Source organism: Triturus cristatus, chromosome 7 (assembly GCF_964204655.1).
Source record: "Triturus cristatus chromosome 7, aTriCri1.1, whole genome shotgun sequence".
In the NCBI taxonomy this organism is placed as follows: domain Eukaryota; kingdom Metazoa; phylum Chordata; class Amphibia; order Caudata; family Salamandridae; genus Triturus; species Triturus cristatus.
Genome location: NC_140590.1, coordinates 169,765,416 through 169,777,816, shown reverse-complemented (window position 1 = coordinate 169,777,816; position 12,401 = coordinate 169,765,416). Strand labels below are relative to the sequence as shown.

General features: G+C 42.2%; 1 protein-coding gene across 1 annotated transcript in view; it reads right to left on the bottom strand.

Moving 5' to 3' along the window:
• Positions 1–12,401, bottom strand: part of LOC146809140 (IgGFc-binding protein-like) — a 129,372-nt gene that overhangs the window by 83,873 nt on the left and 33,098 nt on the right. The window contains exons 5-6 of the mRNA XM_085614830.1: positions 7,192–7,784; positions 5,221–5,788 (exon numbers count right to left, since the gene is read on the bottom strand). Coding sequence (XP_085470956.1) covers positions 5,221–5,788; positions 7,192–7,784 — 1,161 coding nt within the window. The remainder of the gene's footprint in view (positions 1–5,220; positions 5,789–7,191; positions 7,785–12,401) is intronic.

Sequence of the window (12,401 nt, the reverse complement as noted above, 5' to 3'; positions counted from 1 at the left end):
GCATTTTGGCAGGTTTGGTAGGGGCAAATCGATTGGTGATCCAGTCGTTGAAGTTCTGTACTGGCTGGTCCAAGTTGGCGGTGAGGGGATCAATCAATTGTTACTGCGTGACCTCAACCAGCTGTGGAAGGGAGTGCTGTGTCTGTTGGGGAAGGTGCAGGTGAGTCTGACGATAGTGAAGTGTATGATGGATTGGTCAGACCAGGTAAGTTCTGTAGTGTGGCTGTATTTGATTCTGTTGATTGATGTGAAGATGTGGTCCAGTGTGTGTCCTGCTTTGTGCGTGGGTGTCAGTGACTAGCTGCTTCAGGCCGATGTTGTCTAGTCTTTCCAGGAAGTCAGTGGAGTTGGTGTTGGTGGTGTCGTCTAGGTGGAATTTGAGGTCTTCTAGAAGGACGTAGTGTTTGGAGTTGATGGCGAGCGGGTGATGAATTCACTGAGGGCATCGCTGAGTCCGGTTTGTGGTCCCAGAGGCCTGTATACTAGGGTGCTTTTGATGGTGGTATAATGGTTGGTGTGGAGCCGGACATTTATGTGTTCCATGGTTGCTGTGGTCTCATCTGTGAGGGTACAAGTGAACTATCCCATGTGTATGATGGCGATGCCTCCTTCGTGTCTGTTGGTGCAGTTGCGGTATTTCATCTTGTAGCCAATGGGTATTTTTGGTGGCAATATCCAGGGCCGAAGCTAGGGTGAGCAAGGTCTTTGTGAGTGAATGTTACAGTGGGGGTGAGGGTGTAGGTGGTGTCTAAGATTTTGGTGGCGTGTTTGCATAGGCATCTGGTGTTGCATCTAAGTTGATCTGACAGGGTCTCAGCCGGCCTGGATGGCAAAGTGTGGCATCCTGCGAGGTAGTCGGTTTCAGAGTGGAGGTGAAGTGGCAGTGTATGCAGGAGAAGAGTCCCACTGTGAAGCAGGGAGATGCGATGCAGCAGTTGTTGTTGTGACCAGGGTTAGGAAATCAGCGAAAGAGTGACTGTGAGGTCTGAGGGGCCAAAGTTCCTGGCACTGGGTGCGGTCCAGGTGCAGACAGGCTTGCCTTTGGCATGCGTTTAGCGCGGTCGTGCTGCAGCCTTCATTTAGTAGGCCCTTGGAGGGGCGCCGGGGAGGCGAAAAATTGGGATTGTGGGAACAGTGGGAAAACGGCAAAGGTCCTGGAGCCTAAGGCTGTCTGAATAACCAATGCAGTGGTGACAAGCCATTTGTGTGAAGGCAGGGCACAGCCTATTCAGTTTCAAGTGGGGCTGTTTCACCCCCCTCAATCAGGAACTCAATTTCCTACTGAAGATTTTCAAAATGTTCTAGAAAATGTTCAAGAGTGATCCTGCACACATTTGCAATCTACCTGGGCCATTTAAATGCTTGCCATTCTTCAAGATATCATATTCTGACCTTTTTAGCTGATCTACTGTATTTGGCTGGCCTGGAGTAGCTGGGTCATAACACAACTGGGACAAGGGAGGAAATTCTCGAGCAGCACAAGAAAGCTCCCAGGTAGCGTAGCCTTGAGGGAGGGCTAATTGCTGCTGGCCCATTTGTGTTGGCTCTGACTGGCACAGCACAAGTGACGAAGATGTAAGACATATCAAATTCCTACCCTAGTGGTATGTCCATTATGAAGTCCACCACAGCTGTCAACTAGTGAATGGGAAAACTCAAATGAGACCTCAATTGCACAAAAGCAAAGCATTGTTGTCATTGTCCAAAGCAGTCATGCAGTCCTATTTCTAGGGGTTGTTTTGTCCTGATACTGTACCTTACTTTTACAGGACCATTCCTCCTGACATGTGTTCCTCCTCAATCTTAAGGGGTATGTTGCCCAACCCTGGTTGTGCACAAAGCACGGCCACTAAAGGAGGAGATCTGCAACAGGGAGGCAGCTCATGTTCTCTAAACTCTGCAATGTCTGGAGAATTCTCTTCAGACTTTACAGTCTCCCTCAGTAGAGACAATGATTAGTACAGGTAGCAGTGGAAAGTGATGACCACCACGACACCTCCCCTTTGTGATGCACAGGAATACAAGGGGTGTTGGAAATGCTAGGAAAACTGTGCTAGTGGCCACTGCAACGGTGTTTGAAAGAGAGAGGAAGGGTGTAGCTGTTATTTAAAGGAAGCAGGAGCAATAGTATAGTCTTCCTCCTCCCAACCAATAGGAGTTTCAAACCGTGGAAAAGACAAAAACAAAAAAGTGATGAGTGAGTTACTGGAAATAATGTCACCCACTTTCAATCCAGTCCATCATTTATCTGCCAACTATACCTCCTCTAGCAGTCATTTACAATCATGTCCATATATGGGTCCTCCGCTCATTGTGCAATAGGACTCAAATTACACCCTTCTGACAAAGCCTTAGGAAGCCAAAACCGGTCTGAGGTTACTTGTGTTCCAACTCTGAGGACCTAGTCTGGTATTTTGGGCTGGAGCCTATCTGAGGTGGCATGGTAGGTAAAAAAATGATGTACTGGATTGCGGCCCAGAATAATTACTATTGGCGATAACATTTCAAGTAATCCCCGTGTAAATCCCAGGAAGGGGTAGCTGAAAGTTTAGTTAATTTAAACATGATATTGAGAAGATACATTTAATTTCATGTGTGAGTTTTGGTTTGCATGACGTGGGATTTATCAATTGCACAGCTCATTTAGTCCCATAATTGTATATTAACTCCGTATATACAATTATTATATATAATTATACTTACATACGGTCACCAACAGCCTTTAATAAAAGTAAATTCTGCTCTTTTTGCGGTCTTAAAACATTAGCTTACATTAACAAAATGTCAAATTACCTGATAAAAAATAATTTGAAGTCAGGAGAAACGAAATCTAAATATCCATGACACTGGCTGCAATGCAAACCATATCTCAAGTCACCACCATGCGGTGAGCATGACCTTACACATGACCTCTCATAATGTCAATCACATTACTAACGATATCTCACATTATGCCATTGATGGCATCAATGACGAATGCACATATGACATTATCAATTAAATTGCTCCTGAAGACATATGATTTGACTAAATATTACCACAATGACATCAAAACAGCCATGGAAAACACTTTTTTAAGACACCGCTTTAAAGACACCACCCACTAGTCCTACCATATGTGCAAACTATACTGTTGTCATACACACAAAGTGGTCTACATTAATGGCTCACAATGTTTTTGCTTTCACCCACACCCACTCTTAAATAGGCATGATTGTGTTGGACAATTGCCTTTATGAATAACTTTCATTAATTTGACAACTCTGACCACAAAGCAGAGATAACCTTTAGCACCTGTTTGAACTCAGTAGTCTCTATGCCACATTGGTTGCCACACACTGATGTATCTGGCTTAATGGAAAAACGAACGCTAAGAAACACCTTTGGAGGATACCAGATTTTAACAATTTTAAGGAAAGCTAATTTTAAGGAAATACAAAAAAAACGAAATTTAAAGGAAAGATAATTTTAAGGAAAAATCCCAAATTACATTAAAATTGGATGGAGTTTAGGACTAGTGAGGGTTTTTTGGGTTCAGGAATGGGTTATGTTTACAGGTGAGGAGGGATTTTATAGGTCCGGAATTCTGTGGAGTTTAAGAGTTGTGAGGGATTTCTGGGTTCATAGATGAATGGAGTTTAGGGATTTGAGGTGTTTTTATAGTTTAGGAATAGGTGGAGTGTAGGGGTGTTGAGGGGTTTTGAGGGTCAGGGATGGGTAGAGTTTAGGGTTGATGAGCATTTTTAAGTTTCAGTTATGGGTAGAGGTTAAGGGTGGTGAAGAGTTTTTTGGGTTCAGGATTGTGTGGAATTTAGGGTGGTGAGGGCTTTTAGGGATGCAGAGATGGGTGGAGTTTAGCTGTAGAAAGGACGTTTTAGAGTTCAGGGGTGGGTAGAGTTTTGGAGTGGTGTGGGGTTTTTAGGGGCAATGGACGAGTAGTCTTTACGCGAAGTGAGGGTTTTTTAAGGTTCAGGGGTGGGGGTTAGGTATAAGAAGGAATTTTTAGGGTTTAGAAATGGGTGGAGTTTAGGGGAAGTGAGGGATTTTATGGTTTAGCAATAGGTGGAGTGTAGCAGTAGAAAGTGTTTTTAGGATTCAGGTATGACTATAGTTTGTTGTGATGAGGTAGTGATTGATGTGTATAGGGGTGGTGAAGGGTCAGCAAATTAAAACTATCTGAAGTGATTGTTTGACAATCTGAATGACAGAGATCTGAAATAATATCCCCTGAAGTAAAACACTGAAATAAATACCTCCATCAAACCTATCTGAAAGTAAGGTCTGCAACCATTGTAACAAATTAAAAAAAAAGCGAGCAAATGCCAGTTTTGATCAAAAAGACATTCTATGAATTGGTTTCTCAGAAATGGTAAAGGCCATTCATTCAGAGATTTTTCTTTTCTTTAGATGAAATGGTTTCTCAGGAAAATTATTTTATGAAATTGTTGTTCTATGAATCACATACAACCGCTGCATACTACATGCATGCTTTCATAGCTCCTAGTCCATATTCTAAAAGAATAGTTTTTAGGAAAGTTTAAGATTGGTTTAACTTAAACAATTACACACAAGAAACGGCTTAAAAGTTGAAACATAGAAGACAAATTTCACTGACTAAACCATCCAAACTATCTTTAACTCCATTATCCAGGTAAAATCACTTTAACTGTGGGTCCCCTTGGTGTGAAGTACATTTGACACTCAAACATATAGTCATTTTTTTGACCATCTTCCTGTTTCAAGTGCACACAGAATTCTGTGAGTCTGCATCAAATAGTAGTATATCTTTTAATCACAATCTGAGGAATTACCAATGCACCCATGTATTTGGTGCACACTACATTAGGATAAATTAGCCAGATTTCTCTACTTTGGGTATAAAGAGTACATTATGTACCTAGTACACATTATACATGCAATTTATTCAACTGTACTCCCTCTGCTGGAAAGATTTTTGCCATTCCATTAGTGATCATCAGCCGAGATACGGGTAAATCAAATATTGGGATGGTCTAAAATATCATGATTGGAGATAAATGGCACTAGAGGGTTTTAGATGTCTTCCTGGATTAGCTGATTTACATTTCTAGGTGCAATTTAATTTCCTACTTGTGTCAAATGGAGGTGAAAGAAAGAATGCTACACCAGCGGGATACGCATTTCTAAAAATAATGACTTTCTTCATGAGACGAATGATAAGTAATGCAGTAATGTACTTACGGCAGAAACTGTCAGTTCTCCACGGGCGAAGCTTAACACCAGCATCTTGGCAAGCCAAAACATAAGATGACAGCATCTGGCAAAAAACCTTTTGTATTCCTTTATAAAAACAGAAGTCATAAACGCAGTCTTGAAAGAAGCCTTCTGGATCCACTTTGCTATGGCAATCGCGAAAAGGGCCACTAAGGTCCAACAGAAGGCCACAGCTGTTCTTGCTCTCCCTCTGCTGGACAAGCATGGACTCCCTATTGACACATTCTTCAAGGGGGGTCTCCCGGCATCCCTCAACATCTTGCTTTTTCCAGCTGTTTCCAAACACAGCGGGCTTGGACACCACACTGTCACCTCTCATGGTTAAATCATTCCTTTTATCATTGTCGAAATTTCCACAAAGCCCACACACAGATTTGGCATATGTGCTAGGAATGGTCAGTGAGAGATGGCTCCACCAGTCAAAAGAAATTTTGAGGCCGAAGTCGGTTTCTATTACGGCAGTCCTACCTTTCCTGTACATCTCTATTTTTCCATTGTCAATGGTGTAAGGGAGGTTAATCATCAGGCCATTGAGCTGTGGAAGAGAGATCAAGCCAGTATTTGGTAAGACTCACATGGAACATAAACAAAATAAATAACTAAGGGGCATGTTATCAAGAACGGCGTTAAAAATTATCGCCGGTTTAGCGGCAGTAAACTGCCGCTAAAGCGTCGATAATGGGCTTGATAATATGCTCTGGAGAATTTCAATTGAAGCCCATGTTCTGGTGTGAACCTGGGCTTCTATGGGAATTCTCTGCGGTATATTATCAAGCCCATTATTGCCGCTTTAGCGGCAGTTTTCTGCCGCTAAACCGACGATATTTTTAACGCGGTCCTTGATAATATGCCCCTCACATTGTTTATTACTTTATTCAAAAGATTGATATGACCTCCTTCTGTTGGTACTTGCACATTTATACAGTCTACACTTTGTTTGAATTATTTGTGTGTTTTCTATTCCTTCAGTGTGCCTCCCTATTCATGTTGGAATATCTGTAGTTCTACTCTCTGTCATAATCAGTCTCTTCACCTGCTAATCCATTTTGCCACTTATGAGCATGCTTATGTCTCATGATTAATTTACAAGAGCCAGTGTCAAAATCCAAACGAGGCTGATACTCACATATAATTTAACAGTGTCTAAGGGGTTCAGTGATGTGAAAATATGTTGAGAGAGCAGGTATCTGGCAGTCAGGGCCTTCTCCTCCACCTCTGCCTATCTAGGCTCCACCAAGCTTTCTCATGGTCCAGGTCCCTTCTGCCGTACTATAGGCCATGCAGGAGGTCCCAGTGTACTATTCATTTTAGAGCATATTTCAATGCTTGCTACTTTTTCGTTCAGTTGGGACCGGGTAGTTATGTTAGCTTTGTGTGTTAACTCCTGTCTTCACATCCTAGTACCCTTCATGTTCAACCACATGGGGATGATCGTTAAAAAAAAATCTTTGGCCTTACGACAGCTACAAAAGTGGCCTGAAAAACTCCTGCGTTATTTATGTGGTTTTGCAGACATCTCATACTATTTTTACTTTCTTTTGAGGACAACCTACTTGGCTGTGCTACTATGTTAATTAAACAGTAAAACTGAGTTACACTTGCATAGAATTAGGGTTACACATTTGGAAATGGCCTTTTTTTAGGAATCAGATATTTCCTTTTCTGCTGCTGCTTGTGATACACCCTGTTTTTGAGTTTTACTACCTGTGTCTGCTCTCTAAGTCTCATATGGTAAGTGAACTCTGAACAATTTTTTGTTTGCATGATTTTGATATATATATACATATACTAGCTGTCAGGTCTGCATCTGTTCTATCTGTTTTAGAATTAGAGCACTACTATTTCCATCCCAGCTGAATCAGAGGCATTGACCGATACAGTTACAATAAAAATAACAATTATATCTAAAATGCGTTATACTTATAAAAGGCGTCTTACCGTCACTCGTCTTGGGAACTGTTTGCTGACCACAATTTCATTCTCGTAAACTTTGACCTGTACCATTTTTGTATAGGAGACTGATTTACTACTCCTCTTATCATTCTGCACATAGACTTCAAAATCCTCCAGTCCTGTGTACAGTTGGCAGAGTCCAGAAAAAAGGTAGACACAGGTGCCCATGAAGTTATATCTGAGTCCATCAAAGGTGATGTAGTGCGGGTCGCCGACAGCTGAGCAGGTACGGTTTCCCACTGGATAACAGTCGAGAATTCCATTCCTTGTTCCACACAGTTCCTCCTTCCTACATTTGCTGTTCTTGCATTCTACGCGTTTGCTTTCTGGATTGCAGAAGCACTCTTTCTCGCAATCGTCCTTCCAGAACTTCGCATTTGGGGCATAGGAGCGCCCCTCAAAGACACATCCACATTCGCTCCGAGGGATGCAGGCATCTTCACTGAGAACAAAGTCTTCGTCGCACTCGCAAGTCTCCACACATGGCCTAGAGCACTCGTCCAAGGAGTTTGGAACACAGGTTTCTGGACAAGCTGAGCCACACGTCTTAAATATGCTGTTTGGTGGACATTCTGGATCTGCAATGATAAATGTAAAGTGTTAATGTAAAGCATGTGGGAAAACAAGATTGTCAAAGCATAACCAATGGAATTCAAGCTTCATGGATTGACTTGTGTGCAGAATTGGTCTGTAAACATGCAAGGGTCCTGTACCTAACAGGAGCAAGACCAACTTAAGACTAGACAGCAAGTGTAACTGTATATAAGACCTGAAAAGCACCGGAATATGCCATTCAAGTGAGCTCCCAGCACTGCTCAAGAGGTCATATGTCAAAGAGCACCTGAGCATGGTGGAATGCCAGGTCATCTTCCCACTTGGGATAGGATTATTGAGAGTTTCATCTCACCAGGGCCTGTGCTCCAAGTTGGCTGGGCACTCATGATCAAAGAGATTAACTTGATGAAAAAGGCCAGGCCTAATGCGCTTGGTACACGGAGCATGGTCAGTGCCTTGAACAGTCTCATTTTGGGGTGGGTGTGAGCAACAGTAGCATGCTGGTATTGACCTGAACAAATTTCACACTCAGTGCGAGTACAGTAGGGAATTTCAGTGGATTTTAGCAGAATGATGTTGGAAATCTTTAGAGTGATATTGCTTAAAATCCTGCTGTAAAACTGAGCAACGGAGTGAATTGACTGAGCTGGACTTTGTTTGAGGCCCCACCCAAGTAGTGGCTGCTACTGGGGTGGGGTCTGGGGTGGGGCAGAATGAAATAACAAAAAAAAAACTTACCTGGGCCGGCCAGCTGCTGCTTCTTTTCTGTCCTCTTCTTCATTTCTCCGCCGGCTGCAAGAAGGAGCAGGAAACACCCAGGCACCCCATAGCCAATCACAGCGCTGCAGTGCAACATTTTAATTGGTCTGATAGGGGACTGGGAGGCTTTGCATGTACCTCACCAGGCTGTGTTAAGCAAGCCTGGTGGGGAAGATGCAAAGAGCGCATGACTGTTTGGGCAAACATTCATGCGCACTTAAGGATTAAGGAGTACAAACCACTCCTCTCTCTGCTCTAGCCAGACCTGCCCGAGAGCCACTCACTTCAATAGGAAAAATAAAATGATAATAATGAAACGTTACTATAGTTTTTTTTCTTCCTATTGAAGTCAGTGGGGCAACGCTCCTCCAACTTAGTGGAGGCGCTGACTCTGCCCCACCCAAAAAAGTTTAAATGAATAGGCAGTGGCCTCTCAGACCAATCACAGCATTGCATTGCAGCGTTGTGATTGGCTATGGGGAGCCTGGGAGCCCAGGTGCTTCTTGCTCCTTTCTACAGCCGGCGAAGAAAGGAAGAAGAGGATGGAGAAGAGGCGGCGGCTGGCCGGCAGGCCCAGGTAGGTGTTTTTCTTTTATATTTCATTCTGTCCCCCACCTAACCTCCCAAACCCCCACCACTCCCGATCGGTAGCAGCTGCTACTGTAAACAGGGCAAGATGGGACATTTAACAAAAAGGCTTTAAAATAAATTGAGAACTCCAAAGGTTTTCAAGGTACAGTAGTACTATATTGCAATACTTTTTTATGTGATTGGAAAGCCGTACTCTCTGGGGTATTGGAACTCATCTTCCCTAAACAAACTTTGAAATATGAACAAAGATTTTTAAAAAGTCTCTCTCAAAATTAAATTGAGCAATATGCATTTATCACAATTGTTAAATGTAATTTGCCTATCATTTTCCAAACGTATATAGCCTCCTGCCACTTCCAAGTAGTTTCTGAGCCATCGCTGGAAGCGAGAGTCTACTTGGAAGCCACAGTGTTGAAAAATCAAATATTGGACAAATTTCACAATCATAGACCCAAGAAAGACATATCATTCAGCCTTAAACAGCAATGGTAGTGCTCAGTTATACAGTGCATATAGCCTAAGACAGCCTATTTAGTTACATTACATAAGCTAGGTCCAAAGAGCAGGGATGTGATATAATGGAAGGTGTTATCAGAGCAGATAATGAAGTGCCTCTGCACAAGTCAAAAAGATAGATTTTAATTTTTAATAATTACATTTTGCTCCCCAAACATCAGCTTGTTAATTTCAAGAAACAATCACTTTGCCTTTTGGCCAGATTCTACCTTTTATGCCTGTGTATCATCTACATCAGATACCAGGGATATCAAGCTAATGATTTGAACCTCCACTACCATTGTGAAGTGGATAGTCAGAACCAAGTCAGCAATTACTACAATAAATCATGGAAAGATTCCATTGCCCACAGTATAGAATGGATCACCACAGTTGTTTGAAGAACACACAGAATGTCAAGGGTAGAACCACATTTTCAAGCCCAAAAACGATTATACCAGGGATCCAGTATGGTGGGAAGAATGCTCACTGTATGTCAATGATGGACTGCAAGTGTTAGAGATAGCCACAATGTTGCCACAAATCCCAACACTTCATGAAGGGTAAGCCACTATTTGGCCATTGACACCACCTGTGCAGACTGAGTGTCACAGGTGGGCCTATATTGTTCCAAGAATAACACGAATGCGTAATATGTCAGGGATTGCTAGCATGTTATCAAAAATACTCAGTGTATCTCAACAATAGGTCTCCGTTATGTCAAGGAAAGCCCGAATTGTCCCAGCTGGTATGCAAGCCAGTTGTAGTTGACTACTTGCCAAATGACCTCTCACCATAGGCGTTTTAGCCGTGCGCTCACCCTTCTTCCTGGTATAAAAAATTACAAAACTAAATAAAACCTAGGGAGTAAAGCCAAAGTATTGGGTTGAGTGAGTTGAGGGTTTGCCACGAAAAAGCTCCAATTTTTCTTTTTTTTTCTCCAAATGGGTTGTATTCAGACTGGCAAGATGGTAGACGTGTCTTATTAATGCTTCGGGGATCTCTTGCTTGCTGAACCCTGAAATTGGAACTATTGAAAATGGAAATGGAAGAACACTGAAGGAAACACCTATAAAGGCACTACAACTAGACCAATGCCAATTACAGAACTAGAGCAGGCCTTTAGGGATGTGGTGCTTCAGGCCAGGGAAAATACCAGCGACATCAAGTGCAGTGGGGGGCGCCATGATAAAAGTCAGAGGTTGTGGGAACGATATTGCCTGAGTTTAGGGTTACAAATGCCTGACCAGTCAGAGCACAGAGCTGTTCAGTAAACAGCATCCTTCTGTAGGCCTATAAAGAATGAAAGGTTAGAGGTAATCATTTAGGGGTGGAAAGATGGAAAGTGGAGCGATGGAATGATTGAATGATTGAAAGGAGACTTAGACCTAGGCAGCAAAGGCACTCATTGAAAGCAGAGAAGTCAACCTGTTGAGCTTGAAGCACTGAAATGACTGTGCTCCACTCAAATTTAGAATAAGTCATGTAGAGAAGTGGCCAATAGTAAGATGAGACAGTGATATGAAGTAACTGAACACAAGGTCTAGAACCTGCAGATCAATATCAGACCGAAGAAGAACCTAGACGGTAACAAGTCATAGCACCGAGAGAACACAGAGTAATAAGTGGTGTCCTGGTCTGGCCACATTGGCTCAGGAACAGTGCAACAAAGGTCCCAAATGACATATTAAAGCACAGCTTGCATCCTAAATATTGCACCTATATAAACTAATGCATACCTATTTTTCAATCCAACAAAAATGAAAATCAATTAATACAAACACAGGCCTCTCTTTTATAGAACTAGTTTTCTATTCTCAGGTCACAAAACATAATTAATCACAGTGCAGATGGTGCATTGCTCACAGTAGTTCATATATTTCCAGCTGAACCTAAAATCACTAATACAACTAAGGTAGTTCCATCATGTGATACCAGATGGGAATCCTTCAATCTTTTCACAGATTTCCATAATGAATAGATCAAATTACAGCCTAAGGTGTGCAGTCCAATTATGTCACTATCTTTATTTGGTGGGTCTCATCAGGACAAGTGCCATCTATCTTAATTACATGTTCTCCAAAAAGGCAAAAAGGCCCTTAATTTACTGGGGGGTTTATTAATAACAGAAAAAACTCTACTGGAGCATGACTGACTCACACCTCCAGCCATCTACAAAACAATCAGTCTTTCAGACTGCTGAACCAGTTTACAGATCGTCCTATTCAAACTTTACAAAAACACATCAAAATAAAAGTGTATGTGTGGGACAAATCTCTTCACTATCAGTGATGTTCTCACTCAATGGGTATTGCTAGTCAGTCTTCTCATGTGCACCGTAGATGACTTAAAGAAGATTAAAAAGAATTGCTGAATGGAGTTGTATCATATATGACACATCAAAGTATTGGGAAATCCCAATGACTTAAGGGGTAGGAGAGGCAGGATTGTATAGAGTATATCCTCCCATATAAACTATGTACACAAAAAATACTCTAACAGATCTGAGAAGAGATCTAACAAGATAAAGGAAGGGGGGGAGAAATGAGAACTCCTAAGATAAGGTTGTGCCTAATACAACCGTGGTCGTGGGGAAACTAAGTATTTCTTTAAGTTACCCTCACACACCCTAGTGGTGTCATGCTTCATCATCGGGTCACCCAGACCCCTAGAAGTCCGGGTGGGCTCGACCACAGTGTTGGGAGTGCTTGTAATATGTTTTTCGGCAGAGGGAGTTAGCTAAATAAAATACCGCAGGCAGATCCCCAGTATCCCTTTATTCTTAGGTCTGTCTG